Source organism: Lytechinus variegatus, chromosome 18, assembly GCF_018143015.1.
Source record: "Lytechinus variegatus isolate NC3 chromosome 18, Lvar_3.0, whole genome shotgun sequence".
Taxonomy (NCBI): Eukaryota; Metazoa; Echinodermata; class Echinoidea; order Temnopleuroida; family Toxopneustidae; genus Lytechinus; species Lytechinus variegatus.
The window spans coordinates 18,378,323-18,397,776 of record NC_054757.1 but is presented as its reverse complement, the minus strand read 5'-3'; the positions used below and the strand labels follow the sequence as shown (position 1 = coordinate 18,397,776).

Sequence of the window (19,454 nt, the reverse complement as noted above, 5' to 3'; positions counted from 1 at the left end):
GGGTAAGTTGAGCCATGGTAATTCCTATGGTAATGTATCTTAAAAAACAAACAAACCATAAAAATCGATTGAAATATGCTGGCTGAAAGGAGCAAATTTACATGACTGCTCTTTTCCTTTTTAAGGATGTTAGTATTTATAGAGAATTAGCAAGTGAAAAAGACTCTAAACAAAAAATTGACATGCTGGTTATCCCCTCATACATTTTGTACATAGTGTTTGTGGCTCAACTTACCCCAGAAGGTGGCTCAAACTTACCCCATATATGGGGCAAGTTGAGCAATTTGACATCGTTTTTTTCAAAGGTCACGATGACTTTCAGTGCCTAGAAAGTATATATAGGTGGAAAATATTTCAGAAGAATTAAATTTCAAGGCAAGGTTCTTATTTCGACAAGATTATTAATCATATCAATTCTAACATGCAAAAAGCAAAAACTGTCACAACTTACCGGTCTTACCCCGCCTTCCCCTACTGAATGTGGTCGTGATTGTACAACTTTTACCCGGAAAATACTAGTAAAATTCTAATAAATAAAAAACACCTTTGAAAAAGACTAAATTTAAAGAGTTGAAAGGGAAGCAATATGGCGACGGTCGAGGTTGAAAATCCTTCTGTTCACACATGTGAAACATCGGGTTGTGATAAAGAAGCAAAATTACAATGCCCTTCATGCATCAAGCTACAAATTCCAGGATCTTTCTTTTGCTCACAGGTAAGAATGGTGACTTCTTTGATAGAATACAACACATCTATTTCCGCATGCATGGCCATGGTGTCGTTGATGAGTGCAATGAATGAATGTGTAGTCCCACATGCCGTAAATGGTGTAATGCAGCTAAGTAAGATTAACTGGAACTTTATTTCAGGTGAAGTAAATCTTGACGTTCATATCATACGCCAGATAATCACTATAATGATTTTGGGCATTAACGAAAAGACAAGAAATAAAAGCGAAGAAGAGCAGTAGGATTGAGTTTGAAAGAAATGAGGTCAAAAGTTCCAGACCATATAAAAAAGGAAAGGATATGAAAAAGAAGAAGAATAGAATAAAATAAGAATATTAGATCTAGACAATAGAAAAGCAAATTGAAGCAGTGCAAAAAGAAAGAGAGAAGATGGAAAGATGGGGAAAAGAAAAGGAGGGAAAGGCCAAGGGGAGGAGAGGATAAACGTGAAAGCCAGCGGATGAAGAGTAGGGTGTCTGGAGAAAAAATATTTTTCTTCAAGTTCAAGCACTTGTTCACTGCTACCACCCTGCCTGCACAACGAACAATTGTGTACAACGGATAGCGGAGCGTGAACGTAGCGGTCGTGTACATTTTTGCTTATTACATGACGTCATCCAGCCCCTGCCGAGAACCAATTTATGAATGAAAATATAGTAAGCATGCGCAGTGCAAGCCTTTTATTCCCCCACACAGAATTCCACCAAAACAAGTGTGCAATTCTCTATCACCTCGTACCAAAATCGACCTAGAATTTCACTTTCCCGTATTTTATATGAATTATGAAAGGTATTCTCGGAGGATCTATTTTCTCACCGATACTGCACAGGTAAGCAAATTTCGATTACTTCTTGCTTTTCCGTCAAAATCTTACGAATTAGCGTCTATATGCCATCGTGTTCGTTGGAATTTGTAGAGTCTATCGCAACGTGCACAAAGTCAATTGGCTTCCGGGTTTCGGAGCGTCGCGTGAATATGCATGAAATTGCAGAGTTTCGATAATTTTCGATCGATACCGGAGCGATCCGATCACGAACCAAAACTATTTACGGCGTACACAACGTGACCGGATATCGTTATCGCTATCGATACTTCCGCACGCAGTCTGAAGGAATTATTTTAGGGACCACGTGGTCATGACGTGATCTGCGCGATTGACCAATCAGCGGTCTTCGAATCGCTGTGCGGAGACGATCTATCCGTTGTACACAGTCTATGGACAATTGTTCGTTGTGGCCTGTGGGGAATCTAGAGGTAGGACTATGGTATGCCAATGTTGTACAGAGCACACACTTTAAAAAGATCATTAAAATATCACTTCTGTGACCAAAATTACTAATTTCCATACAGTTGCAATTTATTTTTCATTAGTAACTTGGGAAAATAATTTTTTCATTCACCAGAGCGCTCAAAAACTTGAATTTAGGGCATATATTTGTGTACGCCCTCTACTGGTGGAAAGTAATATGGCAAGAAAATTTTCATTTTTTGATCTCTATTCTTAAAAAGAAAAAAATGATTTAAAGAATCAGATTTAAATAAGAGCCAAGTTGTATGAATAATAGGTGTAATGGAAACAGTCAGTGTAAAAAAAATCAAGCATTTGCCCCAAAGAAAAAGAGAAAATAAGCCAAACATTGCCACCCTTATTTTGCCACACATGGAGATATAACTGAGAACAAGGTTATATTATAACCTTGTTCATTGAATGAGTGAGTTCAAGATGATATCACATTTTCTTTGTGAATTTGATTAGAAATTACCTTCAGACTGACAGAAATGTAACATTGTGGAAAAAAATCAAATTATTGGCTGCAAAAAAGAAGAATGAAATTAGTTCAATTTTCAGCATTTCTCTGCCATAGTCATAGACTGTGTAGTTAAGAAATGGACACACAAATCCAAATTTTTAGCTTCCGAGAGCTGTTATAGATTTATTATTAATGCCAAGATCTTGTCCATAAAGAGTCCAATAGGATTTTTTATGCTTTTTCTGATGTATGATTTTTATAAGGATATGAAAACCAGATCACATTGAAAAATTGTGACAAAGTGAAAAAAATTGTGCAAAACAGAATTTTCTATTTCCCATAGAAAACGCATAGGGAAATGGCAATCTCATCACACACACAAATAAGGGTTTGCAATTTATCTCTACATCCTTATCTAAAATGATCATATAAACTTGTCCTTACTGTCAAAAGAAGCCCCTGAATTTTCTCTTTCCATACATGCCAAACACAAGTTAATAATAAATTCAGATCACATTTTTCTAGCAGCCTAAACTTCCAGAAAAAATGTGCCATATTTCCCCTAAATTAGCCTGTTTTATGCTGACACTTATCAGTGTGGCTTCAGACACCCTATGAAGAGTCAAGAGGCAAAGGCATGAAATGAAAGGATGGGAAGAAAGGGAAAACAAAAGGAGAAAATAGAAAACTAAGCAAAAGGAAGGGAAAAAAATGAAACGGTTGAAAGAAGAGGGAAGAGGCAAAGGATTAGATCATAAATGAAAAGGAGAAACCAAATAAGGAAAAAAAAATGGCAAAAATATACAAATTTTTTGTTGTTTTTTTCTGGTCAATTTTTATTTGATTTGGTATTGCCCTTCATATATCATGAAATTGTTGCTCTTCCAAGATCAGTTTTAATTCTCGAAGTTGTAGCTGCAGGGTTTTTTTTTTTTGGGGGGGGGGGATGTACTCAAAATCCCAGAAAGGGTAATCCAGATATCGCTTAGAAGCACTATCGTCTAGATGCTACTCATGATTAAGCAAATTATGACACCTTGTTGCAATTCAAATCATCTGCAGTCATGCTTCCAACTTAAGGTACCAATAATGAGGTAAAAGAGAAAATTGCATATTCCTAAAATGAGTGGTTCATGGCTAGGTAAATGAGATAGCTATTTATATTAGGAAATTAGGAAGAGTTGAGATGGATGGAGATGGTTTTTGTCATTAAATAATGATAAATTTTTTTGTCCCATTTCTTGACAGGAATGTTTTAAAGGAAGCTGGGGAGTGCATAAACAAGTCCACAAGAGAGTAAAAGATCTTCAAAAGAAAGATGTCAAACCTTATATCCCTTGGCCAGGATTCTTCTTCACAGGGAAGCTGCACAAGAGAGTATCATTAAATAATGATAAATTTTTTTGTCCCATTTCTTGACAGGAATGTTTTAAAGGAAGCTGGGGAGTGCATAAACAAGTCCACAAGAGAGTAAAAGATCTTCAAAAGAAAGATGTCAAACCTTATATCCCTTGGCCAGGATTCTTCTTCACAGGGAAGCTGCGTCCATATCCTCGGGTAAGAGGCTTTACTATTACGTTTGAAACAAAGTTTGAAGAACGCATTGGAGCAGAGCAATTTGCCTCGTTTACATTTGCTACAATTATCATAAAGTGGATTAGTCTATGTTTTTTTTGCTGGTGTCATAGATTGCTAGGGGTTTGATTTCTGTGTTTGCAATGTGGCCATCATGCTATTTCTTATATTGGTCATTGTAAGAAAATCCTGCAACTGTTTTTCGACACCCTCAGCAGATTTTAGGAAGGGCAGGGTACATGTTCACCGTGTGGTCACTCTATGATGGTCATAGACCAAATGTAAACTAGGCATTAAAGACCAATATGATATTGTTTTTTTTTTCTTTACAGTGATAAGATAATAGAAAACACACAGATATAGGATAATATCTTCTTTTGTCAGTGGTTAATCAAGTTCTTATTTGTCTTTCTCTACAGTAAAGAAAGGATTTCTTGCAAACTTCAAATTTAAAAATCTAGATTTATTGATTCAGAAGAATAACTATTATAGTAGAGGATATCAATATGATTTTGTTTAAAATCAAAGTTGAAGAAGTTTTACGTTCTGGTGAACTGGTGGTTGATATGAATATGAAGAAAGGGAAAATCTGTGGCAGCATCCTCGATTACATAATATTTTCTTTTCTTACTAGGGTCCTTTAAGAGATTTACCAGATCATATAGGAAGGCCAGACTATGCAGATCACCCAGACGGTAAGCTCCACTTTAAAATGAATAACATTAAAGGGTAATGCCACTCCGATTGTAGTTTGCTTTAAAAAGTAGTTAGAGAAATGTATTATCAACAGGGCTTGAATTAATCTAAGGCCCAAGATACACATAACGTCGAAAGTGGACTGAGACCGGCCTGGAGGCGGCTCGACGTATGTGTATTGGCTAAAAATGCGATTAATGTCCAGCAATTGCAGCCAAGGTAGCCGAACTGCTGAACTAGAAATGATGAACAATAGTTATTGCTAATGAATAATAGAAAAGCAGGCATACATGTCACCTGAAAAGGCATTGTGGATAAAGAATCTCAATTTTTTTGTTATATATATTACAATGTATGTGGTTATTCTAGCTTTATTCAAGAATGCATTCCAGTCCAATAGTAGCCACCAGTTGCAACATCCATCTTAAATATTTAAAAGGAATGTTCTGTTGTGAGAAAGGCAAAACAGATAATTGCAAGCTTTCAATTTATTTTCATTTGTTTTAGGAAGAATGTGATACAACCATTCTAAATCCTGGATGTGGGATAACGTATGATCATTCCCACCAAAAATATGCACAATTTGTAAGTGCGCGACATGAATGGCAAAGCTTAATGGTACTGCACATCAACAGGACAGCAAGCGAGCTAGCAAGGGCCCTAGGGCTTCCCTGCGTGTGGTGTTCCGGCTCCACACATAGCTTATCAACCGACCATACCATACTGGCGAAAGGCGGCTGCGTGCTGTACACCCAACCTTGTGCATAAAATTTACGAGGTAACACAAAACAAAAAAATATTGATAAAGTCTGACTCTTTAAATATTAAAAATTGATTATACTGATTATAGCACAAAAAACTATGTGCATGTATTTTTTGCGCTGATGGGCTGATGAATGTTAGATTGGATTGCATTGCTTGGAAAATTAACTTTGTCAGGTATTTTGTTGATGGATTGGGACGCTTTTTAGAAATTATTGTCCAAATATTTGGGTGGCTAGATGGGCTGGGAGTCTGGCCCAAAGGCATTCAAGTGACCTTGGGCACCTGGCCACTGTTAAATTCAAGCCCAGATAATTATCATTATTGAGTGTACAAATTTTAGAACTACCCTTGTCCATGTCTTGGACGTATTGATCCAGACATTGGAAATTTATTTATTTATGGTGCCGGACTGCCCACCTTGTGTGCACATTTTGTGCCCCCCCCCCCCAATGCCAGTTATGATAAGTGCTCAAATTGAATGAAAATGTGACCAAAGTCCTCATTTGACAAAATTCACTTTGTCTTTCTTGACAATACATGTTATGTACTTGAATTGAATTATTACTTGGGTCATTCAATTTCAATTCAATTGTATTCAACCATAAAACACAAACCATAATTTACAAAATCCTAGAAAATAGTCACAAATGCATGATTATGGTTGTGACCATCAGGGGAGCCTTCCATCAATATTTTCATCCGACAAGTTGTCAGATCTGACATCTTTCCATGATTTTGATTGGCTGAGAGGCACCGTTCCTATGGTAACTGTCGCATAAAACGTCTGACAAGTCCTTTCATGAAACGCCCCCCAGAAAAGCAAAATTGCTTGTGAGGGAAGGCCCAATGGAATGTTCTTTTAATATATTCATATATTCAGTTGTCATTTTATGACCGCTAAATATGATATATCTTAATATGCTATAGGGGCATTATTTTAGTTATTGTATTCATTTAATTTAACTCGAGCCATGTAATAAACATGTTACTTTTATACAATGTTTATATTTAAGGGACTCTGCATTTCAAACATTTTTTATTTATGCTTCGTTCCTACTGTGTATTATTATTATCAATGTAACATTATATTCTGTCAATTTGTGTCTTATTATGAATGGTGAAAAACATAACAAACAAATAGAGATAAAATTATAGTGTGTTTCTGTTGTGTGGAAAATATGTTGATGATGTTCTTTTGTTTTGATAGGTTACCCGGCTAGTGAGATGGCTGTACGAGGGAACAGTTACATCAAACAGCTAACCAAGGATGAAATAGAAGGTTTAAGAGCAGCATGCACAGTAGGTCACTTTTCACAAATATGATCGACACTATTTCACAAAGGGTTTCAAGATAAATGCCAGTTGTGGTAACGATTTCAAAATGAGCTTGTACGGGATCCAATCAAACAACCACCTAAGTGTCTAAATAGAAAATTTGTACCAAAAATTCTAGAAGAAATTGTGTAATTGCTGAGAAATAGGCAATGTATTAGCACGGATTTGAGCAAATATTTTTTATTTATTATTATGTTTTTTTAAAAACAAGTGCACACCAAGTTACCAATAATGCATATAGCATTTCCATTCATTTGAAAGCAAGATAAAAGAGCTTTGTAGATTAAATGCCTTGCTCACAGGCATAGGTGCCGTTGTCGGGGATCGAACCGCCGGACTTTCTATGTATAGCCAGGCGCCTTCGACCTCTCAGCCACGGAGCCTCCATGCGAGTCTTTTTCCAATCAGTGATGATATACCATACTGTCCCACGTGTTCTTGTCTGTGTTGGCAATCGACAGTTTATCGATTATTACCTTTTCTACTTTTAATAATGCATTGCAGTATGGCAGGGAAGTCCTTGATGTAGCAGCGGCTATGATTAAACCTGGCATCACAACAGATGACATCGATGCTGCTGTTCACCAAGCGTGCATTGATAGAAACTGCTATCCCTCACCACTCAACTATAGGGGATTCCCCAAATCATGTTGCACGTAAGTTGCATTTCATCTCTAGTGGATTTGATAAGGATAAATTGTTGAATGATATTCATCGTATTTTGGAGAAAATGGTATGTGTTAAGTCTTTTGCAAGCTTGAATTGATAGGGACCGCTTTTCTTGACCGCTCAACTCTAGGGCATGTCATAAACTAAGGAAGAAGTCAATAGACTTCTTGGTATAGAGTCATGGGAAGCCGAATTGAAGGGTTATGTGTAGTGTTTTCATATTCCATTTTCCACATCAACGACAAATAACAAAACTAATGCACATACATGAACAAAAAGTTCATTTGAAAAAATCAAAATACCTTCAATGACTGAATACTATCAAGACAATGAGTATTATTATTATTTTGGAGGGTTAATATTAAGAAAGATGCTAATTATGTTGGTGCTTTTCAGTTTACTAAGTTTCAGCCTTTTTCTCAATGTTTGGTTTTCTTATTAAAACTTTGTCAATAATTTCTACATCTATATCTATGAGGATGTGATAACTAATAACCTTGATTTTGAAGAATTTTTCTTGAATTACTGCCCAATGCAGTTGCAATAGTTTGTCTTAAAAACACTGGCATTGTGACCACTGTGTTGAACAACCTTTGTCAAAGGCCTATTTTCTAGAATGGGGCAACAGGTCTTTATAATTCTGGATCCCATGACACAAAGATTAGCGATTACTTGTACGCTTTATTTTTACGACTTTTCGTACAATGTTGTCAGTGCAATCCATTTTTTAAAAAATGGGCTACGATAATTGCTAAGCTTTTGTGTTTCTTGCCCCTAGAGTTCTGTATCTTAAACTCATGTTCATCAACCGTGAATCTTGTCAATTTTTCGCAGGTCAGTGAACGAGGTCATATGTCATGGGATTCCAGATCAGAGGCCGTTAGAGGATGGTGATATAGTCAATGGTAAGCAGTGTTTTAGCTAGAGCCTTTTAGTTTATTATTGGTGGTCGCAATTTCCTGCAATACAAAGCTTTTTGTAGGCCAAGTTAGTGGTCTTAAGCCGAAAGCGAATGAACATGACCTGACATTTGCAAATCTTTTGAAATTAACTAATATTTATAAAAAGTAGTAAATAAGGCAAATTAAACAAGATTTAAGATGGAGATTAACACAAGTGCAATACTTCTTTGCAAGGAGTAGTGTTTGAAACACTCTTCATTTGAAATTAGGCGTGTTTTTTTTTAATGTGTGGTGGTCAGAAATATTCTAAGCCGGTTTGGCCGACCACTGTAGCTATATGTATATCACTGATGGTAAGTGTCGTAGTATACAAATAATACATGAGGTACCTTTGAAAGTAAAAAGTTTGGGTAATAATTCTAATGCCCTTGTGAAATTATGTTTATTATATGCTATATACAAAAGTGATGTATACCCTTACAATTGGAAAAACCATCCTCTGTTAGAAGTTGGATAGTTTGAACTTGAAGATTGTACAGGAGTATAAAATTCCATTCCTTTCATGACATTATACACACTCTAACTTTGTTAGACATTTGAAATACCATTATTTACTACATTGCATGCTATCCTGTGGATTATTCAAATCCAAGTGCTCATTTCTGTATTATTTTCTATTCCACAGTTGACATCACTGTATACTACAATGGTTACCATGGCGATTTGAATGAAACTTTCTTTGTCGGCAAGGTAGATGAGAAAATGAAAGAACTAGTGAAGGTTACATATGAAAGTATGATGCAAGCTATAGATATAGGTGAGGATATTCATATTTTTATTTCAAAATCCATCTCTTCAACCAATATTAGGAAGACTACTATTAAGCTGTTGCAATGAATAGTCTACTTGCATTGGCCTTCTTCCTATATCATTGTATTAGGTTGTTATGTGATTAGATATGTAATATCAAATTACCACTTAATGTTGTTCACTGTTAGCGCTACTCCTTTAAAGATAAAAGAAAGTAATTGCAGCAAACAATTATTTAATGAGAAAGCTCTTCAAGTCAAGGTTGATTACCACTATATTATCATAGATCTAGATCTGGTACATTAAAATCAACTCTCTTCTTTGCAAAAAAATGAAATGTTTTGTTTTACTTGCTATTCAAGTTGTAAAATGCTTAAAAATAGTAAGCTGTTTATAAATGAAACATACTATTATTTATCATTTAGCACCCAAGAAAGGTTTGTGAATTTGTGTAATAATGTGCATGACTTTCAAATGGCTTTAAGAAGCAGACCCCTCTAGGGGGCATTACGGTCTAGTGGTTTCGACGCTTGTCTTTCAATCAGAAGGACGTGGGTTCAAATCCCAGCCATGGTGTGTTTTCCTTTAGCAAGGTATTTACCCACATTGTGCTTCACTCTACCCAGGTGAGGTGAATGGGTACCTGGCAGGGTAATTCTTTGAAATGCACTGAATGCTGAAAGGCAGCTCGAGCTAAAGCCAGGGTAATAATGATAATGACAGCATGCCTCAGACTAGATTATTTTTAGATAGATGGCGCTATATAAATGCCTATTATTGTTATTATCATTATTATCATCATCATCATCATTATTTTAATAATAATTAGTATTATTATTGATATCGAATCCCAGCCGTGGCGTGTTTTCCTTCATTGAGGTGTACTCTACCCAGGTGAGGTGAATGGGTACCCGGCAGGATTAATTCCTTGAAATGCACTGAGTGCTGGAAGGCTGCTTAAGCTAAAGCTGGGGTAATAATGATAATAACCACACGCCTCGGAAAAGAATATTTATCTAGATAGATAGCGCTATATAAATGCTTATTATCATTATTATCTATTTAATCTTTGCAGTTAAGCCTGGAGTGAAGTATCGGGAGGTCGGTGCTGTCATACAGAAGCACTGCCAAGCACACGGTTTCTCGGTCGTCAGATCATACTGCGGACACGGCATACATAAACTCTTTCACACGGCACCAAATGTTCCATTCTATGCAAGTAAGTAGGATGTTGCTCTTAATCCATATCGCCTGACGTTCAGTCCAATATCTTCACTTTAATAAACCTTTTTTACTTCGCTAACATATAACAAAATAAGTTTATGTCTTGATGGATCGAGACACATCAAGCTTATTTAGAAGGTTGAATTCTGTACATTTATAATACTGTATGTAATGGATAATATGATGACGATGATGATGATGCACAGCATTTGTATAGTGCCATATATCTGTCAAAGACATTCAAAGGCACATTTTTGGAGGAGCCAGCCAATCTGGGTCGTGTAGAAGGGCGCGCACACAGAACTGTGACCCGCAGGTGTCTCCTGATATAACTGATTGGGGGAATGCAGGTGGACCACTACACCAGGGTTTCATATTGGAATAGTGCAGTGGGTTCTTAATGGGCAAAGGTGGTGACTCTCCTCTACACAGAGCCTCCATTTAAAGTTCTATCCGAGGGACGGAGTGTTTTCCACTGTAATTTAGCCTGCATATATGAAACAGGGGAGAGACGTTTACACACAACGCACTGGCTTCAGTCATCGGCCCGGGGTGGACTCAAACCCACGATCTTTGGTTCGACAGACAGACACATAACCAACTGAGCCAACTTCGCTCTCATAAAGTCTGCATTTTGTGATTGATTATATGCTTTGTAAAGAACTTTCTTTGAAAAAAAAATTGTAATTAAATTCATGTATTTTTGTAGAGATTGCGGTATTGTTTGGGAAGAGTGATTTTCTGTAATAATCTGTTATTTTGGTCATGTTTATTTCAGAAAACAAAGCAGTAGGAGTGATGAAGCCAGGACATGCCTTTACTATAGAACCAATGGTTAACATAGGTGAGTGTAATTCTGTAATGAGAGGCGGTGTTGTCTAGGCTTTTTTTTTTAAATGGGAGTCCAACCTTGGTCATAAAATGTGCGAGAGAGGAGAAAAATAACAAAAAACAGAGTGGTGAAAGTTTGAAAGAAATCGGGACAAGCAATAAGAAAGTTATGGCTGTTTTAAAATTGAGATCCCCAAGACTGCAAATTTCAAATTAGCAACCGTGTGAGTTGAATATTGACAATTGACAGACAACTTTCCCAACTGCTATTTTCTTGCTTATCAGGGATTTGTAGTTTTCTTTCCAAGTACCTATTCTCCTTGGGCAGGTTTCAAAATATACACAAGGTGGCATATTGTTTTATGTCATCATGAAAGAAAAATATGAGTTGAATTAAAATTTAGGAGAAAAAGGACATTTTAGCAATTTTTAGTATTGAAGTATCTAGAGTATTCCTTGTCTTACGTCACTATGTCATCACCAATGTGACCAATTTGAAGTCTCTAAGATATAGTGATTACCAATTTTTACTACTCTTAAGAATTCATAACTGTCTTATTGTTTGTCTGATAATGTTTAAACTTTCACCTTTCTACTTGTCCGAGTTCTTCTCTTTCCTCTAAAATCAACTTTTTATTTGGGTTGGATTCCCCTATAAGTTGTAATAAGTGTAATCTCTATACCTATGGGGATTTAGAATATACTGAACGGATAGTGTCAATGATATGTATGATAGTTTGTACTTTGCCATTTGCTCCAGTTCACAAAATGACTAAAATGTTCACCCTTTTTTGTGCTTCTGCTGAAGACATTACTATTTTGCCTTTGTGATATTCGATTTTGGCCTCAAGAGAAGTTCTTACAGGGGAAAGTCACAGATTCTTTATAATTAAGTACACTACATTTTAGGCCAGAGTTATTGCGGTTTATTTTTTAATAGACCGGTGCCCGCCTGGGGTTTTCCGGCAGAGACCGGTGGACCATCAAAATAAAGAAATAAATACGAAATGCAGTGTCACCAAAGACTAAGAATATCAACCACTTTCAGGCCTTTATTTCCTTTTCGAGATCTACATATCGAAACCTACACATGATATTATATTTGGGAGCAATAAGTCAAGTAGAACTATGAAAATAATATCTGGGGGCTGTTTCATAAAGCTATTCGTAAGTTAAGAGCGACTTTAAGAACAACTGGTGATCCTTTCTTACGCACTAAACCATTGCCATTGAATATAACATTTACCATAAGAAAGGATCACCAGTCGTTCTTAAAGTCACTCTGAACTTACGAACAGCTTTATGAAACACCCACCAGAGCAGGATTTCTCAATTTCCTTGCTTGAATTTATCAGCCCAAATCAGTTAGGATGACAATGTTGTTATTGATGACGATCATATCAGGACTGGTTTCGTCTTGCCTAAATATACCCTCACTGATTCTTGCTCATTTTAGGCGTTTGGAAGGATACCCTGTGGCCCGATGACTGGACGGCAGTGACCACTGACGGCAAATGGTCAGCACAGTTTGAACATACGATGATCGTCACGGACACAGGTGTGGAGGTACTGACGGCGAGGGGTGAAGGACACGGGAGACCTCATTTCTTAGATCAGATGGACTCATAGTAGGAGTTTGATGCATTGGGGTCTACCTTGGACGAGACTTCCGCAATTCTGCTTTTCGGCTTCCGCAAACCGTTAAGCAGCCAGGATCCTAGATTACCTCTGGGGTATTTTGTGGAACAATGGTGATTTTCACCCGACTATTTTTGATAACCCCATTTCCAAGATCAGACGGACTCATATAGTAGGAGTTTTATGTATAAGGGTCTATCTTAGATGCATCTTCTGCGATTCTTGCAACGTGCCATGCAGCCAGGATCCTAGATTACCTTTGGAGTATGTCATGAAGCAAATAGTGATTTTCACCCGACTATTTGTTATAAGCTACTGAAATCCTTGCATGGCTGATTGGCTATTGGCTAAATGAATATCATGAAATGCTTCCCTGGTATCCATTTGGCTATCACTTTTCCAGTTGACAGCTAGAAGCTAGTGTGGATTGCCATGATACAAGTTTGCATGATCTTTTTAGGACGTGGGACCCAGGTAAGATGTTAGAAGACAGTTTAGATTAATTAGCATTGTGACTGCCTCACACCGCAAACTGGCTGGAACATTCCCAAGGGAATGGGTTATGCTTTGTTGTATGTGGCAAAAGTCTGGTTGAAACATAGGATGAGGGTTTGATCTGTAGAGGGCTGAGGTACATTAACAATTTATTACAGTTCAAGTCCACCCCAACAACAAACATTTGGTTAGCAAATTAAGAAAAGCATAAAACTGAAATTTTATCAAAATTGGAAGATGTGAAATAAGATAATTTCGCTTCATTTTACAGAACACTTATATGCTTGACATGGGTGATATGCTAATGAGAGAGTAGAATGTGTGACAAACACACTTTTTCTTTATTTACTTCTTTTTTTTTTAGATATTATATTGAGGATCATTCTGATTGAATTATAATAATAATTCCATGTTGTATATGATATATAGATATATGATATATAAGAGGAAAAACAAATGATGCGTATTTCCTGTAATGAAATATCAATTAAATAGCGAGTGTGTGAAGTGGTTCTCCCATTTGAATATCATCCATGTTATATGCATATAACTTTTTTGTGAAAATAAGCAAAACTTCAAAATACTATGACTATCTTATTTTTCATCTGATTTTTAGAAAAAAATAATTAGTACTATGCATTTTAGAATTTTCTCTGTTTATTCACATATTTTTTTTTTGGGGGGGATGTGTAAGCACAATATTAAACGCAGATTATTTTCATGTGGTTAGGATCAGCATCTTTAAAGGACAAGTCCACCCCAACAAAAAGTTGATTTGAATAAAAAGAGGAATATCCAACAAACATAACACTGAAAATTTCATCATAATCGGATGTTAAATAGGAAAGTTATGACTTTTTAGAATTTTGCCTTATTTCACAAAACAGTTATGCACATCCTGGTTGGTATGCAGATGAGGAGACTGATGACGGTATCCACTCACTACTTCTTTTGAACTTTTTATATGCAATAAGAAATATTCTAATTTTCTCCTTATTGTCATGTGAAACAACAATTAATTCCTCCCTGATCATGTGGAATTAGTATCGTTTAATATTTTATTGTTCAGACTAGTTGATCCTTATTGTCAATTCTGTAAAAAAATGAAATATTTTATAGTTCAAGCAATAAAAAACAAAAGGAATAGTGAGTGAGGGACATCATGGACTTTCTCTTCTGCATGTCACTTAGTTGTGCACATCATGTTTTGTGAAAAATAAGCGAAACTTTAAAATGTCATAACTTTATTTTACATCCGTTTTTTATGAAATTTTCAGCATTATGCTATTTTTATTTTTCTCTATTTACTCAAATCAATATTTTTCTGGGTTGTACTTGAACTTTAATGATGTGCATTTTATTTGTTCCCCTTCCATTTTAGAAACTTGTTTTATGACCAAAAATACAAATAATATTTGCATTGTTATGTTGTAAGTGAAGCTGAAACCTGCAGATGTACTATTATAGAAGTTATAGCGATATCATATTTGAAAATGTTTATTTCCATTGTTAGAATAAATGCTGCCCTCAATCTGTACTAAATAAACAGATGTGGACAATAGTTGATATAGCAGACTTCTTTATATCATGAAATTGAGCATTGATGTTTTTGGAAAATATTATGCTTGTAATGAATTATAATTTTTCAAAGATGCCCTTTTTATCATATTTGTGGGGGAAAATCATTTGAAATATTCATGTAGTTGTACATGGACGTCTTTCTTTCATTTTTCATACTAATCACTATTTTTGAGGGAGGGGAGGGGATGGTGGTTCAAAAAAAAAATTGGTGTCATGTTTTTCAAGCAATATTAATTTCAATGTAAAGGTCTAATATACATGTAGATTAAAGTTTACATTCAGTTCCCATTGTGAAAGAAGACTGTGTAAAAGGCACCTAAGAATTTGTGTATGTAAAAAGCAATAGACTCGATAAGACACAACGAACATTTTTCTGAAGTTCATGTGCACTGCATAGCCTACATATTAGAATGTATGGAATTATGCCCAAATTATCATCTTGAAAGTGTCAGCTGTGGAATCCAGCCTTGGTCGTAAAATGTTTTGTTCAAATGGAGGAAGGTAAATGAGACAGAATGGTGCAAGTTTGAAAGAAATCGGACAAGCAATAAGAAAGTTGTGGCTGTTTTAAAATTAAGATACCTAAGAATATGTAGATTTCAAATTGGCAACTGGGTAAGTAAATAGTGGCAAGGACAACTTTCCCATAGGCCATGTACTTAATTATCAGGGGTTTGTGGTTTTTTCCTATGTACCTCTTCTACCGAGGCAGTAATCTAAATATACAGGTAGTATATTGTTGTATGTCCTCATGAAAGAAAAATATAATTTAAAGTAAAACTCATGAATAAAATGGCATTTAAGCCAATTGACATTTTAGCCATTTTATGTAAATGAGTACATGGAAAAGTAGTCCTTGCCTTACATCACTATCGCATGACATATGCAGCCAATTTGAAGTCTCCATGTGTGTAGTGATTACCAATATTTACAACTTTTAAAATTCATATCTTTCTTGTTTGTCTGATATTGTTCAAACTTTCACCTATCTACTTGTCTGTTTTTTCTTTTTCCTTTAGAAAAAAGCTTTTATTTGGGTTGGATTCCCCTTTGTTATATTCTGTAAAATACATATGAAAAGAATTTGATACAGTGGTAATCTCCATAACGTTCATTTATATTTTACGACTGACTTGCATCATTTTAACCCCCCCCCCTTTAATTAGGACATTTTAATTCACAATTCAATCATTCTTTAAGCTCATTACTTGGTCTGGTAACACACAGTTTGTGCAATCGACCATACTGTGCAACTGTATGATCACGTTCAAAGCTTATTATTTTTTTCAGTCACTTTTTTTTGGGGGGGAATAGATGATAATTATATTGGATAGCTTCATTTCATTGAATACCAGAAATATTGCAGAGCTTTCATATTTTTTCTCAGTCACTCATTTTTTGGAGGGGGTTAGAAGATATTATATAAGATTATATTGGATGGCATTATGAGTTCCATGGCATTTGCTATGCTCTATAAATTCCACACACTCCCAGAGCAAATGTCTTGTCACCAGCTTTGTTATCGAATACCAGATATTGTGAAAAACCTTATAATATTTTTTTCTCAATCACTTATTTTTTGGGGGGATAGACGATAATTATATTGGATGGCTTTATTTCATGGAATACCAGAAATCGTCCAATTACAAAGGACCAATATTGCACTTTGATTTGTGCATGTTTGTGTGCTAAATCTTGGAATATCTCTAGTATCCCATTCTGAGCCTTCCAGTATAAATATTTTTAAGCCATTATGTCCATAATTTAATATTTTTGGGTAATGTATTGAATATATCATGCATTTACTTAATAAATACTACATGTATTACTTTCTACCTAGTGTGAAATAAATAATTTTGAATTATTTTACAAATATGTATTACATGTATGATTTATAATTTTTTTTAGAGTGTATGATGTGGAAAAAGTGTATTATAATCATGTGATTGTAGAGTTTATTCTATAAGGAGAGAAAGAAAGTTGAGAAATGATAATGAAGGGAGGGATAAGAGAAAAAGAGAGGGGAGGAGAGAGAGTGAGACATAGAGGAAGAGGATGGGGAGGGGATAAAAGAGAGAGAGGAAGGGAAAAGGGGGTAGGGAGAGGAGGGAGTAGTGGTAGAGGAAAAAAAATAGTTTAGGAACAAAAGGTGAATTTCAACACAAAACTAAATTTTCCCTTCAATTGACTTTCCAACTACATGTACATTGTATGAAGAAAAGGTTTCGGCAAAATCACTACACAAAATCTTTCCTGTAATCAATATTGACCAAGTTTTGAGTAAAGGAATTAACCCTATCTAGGCCGGGGGGGGGGCCTCGGAGGCCCCCCTCAACAAATCACGCGATATTTTCACCGCGCGAAATTTTTTGACCGCGCTGCTCACTGACTTTACTTTCAAGTCTTGAGCAACTTTTGAGACCAATTTTGCGTCACCCGGGTACGTGGTTCCAAAATTACGCAACATGTAAGTGCATGTCAGACCCCAAATTGCTCAAAAACGTGATTTCGTGTACAAAGTCAATGCAAATTGTGTTTTCAACCAAAATTCATAAATGCATGATTATTTTTGGTTTTGCAGGTCTTAATGTATTCATTTTATGCTTTTTATGATCACAGAAGAGTCCCCAACAAATTTCATTGAAAAAACAATGAAAAACGAAAGGTAAAAAAAACAAGGAAATACATTAGAAATTGCAAAAAACAATATAATACATAAGAAAATAATTTGATATCGCAATTTTTTCATGTACACTTGCTAAGTACAGCACAAAGAGTTTTTATACAAAAAATTAGTACATTTGGAGCTTTATTTAGGGAGTTAGAAAGAAAAAGTATGATTTCGCGTACTAATTACGCATAAATTAGCATAATCACTTAATAGCAATTCGCATGAAATAAATTACTATACAATCTTGTAGATTATGTCCAAGGCAACCCACGTGCTGATTTTCGGCGCGATCGCGCGGTCGATGGCCGAGATCTTAAGGGGGGCCTGGGAGGCCCCCCCCCCGCCATATGAACTCCCAAAATACCCCGGCCTAGATAGGGTTAAAACAATCCATCAACTGATCAATGTGTGTGCACACAAAGGTAAAATCCTCATCTTTATATTTCACTGGAGACATTCAACTCTTTAAAACCATATTGAATGTATCGTGCATACGCTTCACGAGATTTTGCATGCAGATTTTAGTGCCCATCTACAGACATACCAGCCAGTTACAAAAGAAATACCAGTATGTTTTGTAATTTAATTACTTTTTTATTCATCAAATTCACAACACACACCTCTCACAACATGGCTCTCTCTGTCCTCAAAATCAAAATGCAGCAAGGTAAAATCTCGAAAATAAAAATAAAAACCTATGACCAGGGTGTATTAATTTCTTCTGCATTTATTATACCATAATTTTGTAAATGATAAATCAATAGCATTTGTCAATTTTGACAGGCACAAAAACTTCACAAAAATGCTGATGCGATGCATTTGTAGTACAGTAAGGAGCTGCACGATATTGAACATATCATTTCCATTATGACCAGCTGTTATAACCCAATGAATGGTGATATACTGTCTATTCATTGACGTTCAATGCCAGGTTTCAATGGTATTGTCAATGTCGTGCAGCCGAGTACAAAATCACTTTTTTGTCATTTTATATCACTGGGTGATGATTGGCAATGACACATGGATCATATCCTTACACGATGTAAAACTTTCACTTTAACACGCATTCTCTTCAGAGAAATATACATGATGAAGATATTGAGGTTTTTCAAAATGAACGAGCGGTAGTCTCGTGAACAAAAATCGAGTCGTTTCTGCCCAAGAGGATTACAGGAAAGTTAAACGATCACCCAAATTAACATTATACTTGATCACAATATGCTGATCACAAGGATATCTCACCCTCAAATCATGGGGTTATAAGAAATCGGACCCCTCCATGGAATTGCAATCATTAGATACTTTTATAACAAGTCCTTTCTTTTTCTCAAACTAACTTTCCTCTCTCCTTTTCTCCAATCCCTTAAAAATATTCACTTATTACAAAATAATAAATGATGGGTAAATACATATCGTTACTTTCTTAATCTCATTATTTTTTATTTTAAATGTAATCATAAGGTGATATTCTTCTCACTAATGCACACTGTCGGCAGGTATGATAGCTTTCCTTACTTTTTTTCTTCTCCAGCCGTTCACAAGTACCAATATAGAATATCAACATGACCGTTAATGATGGTAAATACTAACCCTGACTTTCTTTAATCTTACAATTCTTTATGAGACCATATTATGATACTCAAAAAGAGGAGCAATGATTTCAAATAACTTTAACCACTATTAAAATCCAAAGAATAGTTGGTGACCGGATATTTGATACTGCGACAGTTCTTCCTGCAAGTCTACAATCAATCGTTACTCCAAAAATCAATTGCAACTTGAT

At 35.6% G+C, this 19,454-nt stretch overlaps 1 protein-coding gene and 1 long non-coding RNA gene across 2 annotated transcripts; one reads left to right on the top strand and one right to left on the bottom strand.

Moving 5' to 3' along the window:
• The first annotated feature begins 551 nt into the window (after positions 1–551).
• On the top strand, positions 552–13,856 carry LOC121431917 (methionine aminopeptidase 1-like). The gene is made up of 10 exons (XM_041629696.1): positions 552–715; positions 3,902–4,036; positions 4,689–4,749; positions 6,723–6,814; positions 7,355–7,506; positions 8,354–8,424; positions 9,107–9,238; positions 10,307–10,450; positions 11,234–11,299; positions 12,743–13,856. The coding sequence occupies exons 1-10, from the start codon at positions 587–589 to the stop codon at positions 12,913–12,915; spliced, it is 1,155 nt and encodes a 384-aa protein (XP_041485630.1). The 5' UTR covers positions 552–586; the 3' UTR covers positions 12,916–13,856.
• Positions 3,725–4,050, bottom strand: LOC121431918. The gene is made up of 2 exons (XR_005972170.1): positions 3,981–4,050; positions 3,725–3,806 (listed from the first exon to the last, which is right to left on the bottom strand). It is a non-coding gene; the product is annotated as an uncharacterized LOC121431918 (long non-coding RNA).
• Positions 13,857–19,454: the final 5,598 nt, after the last annotated feature.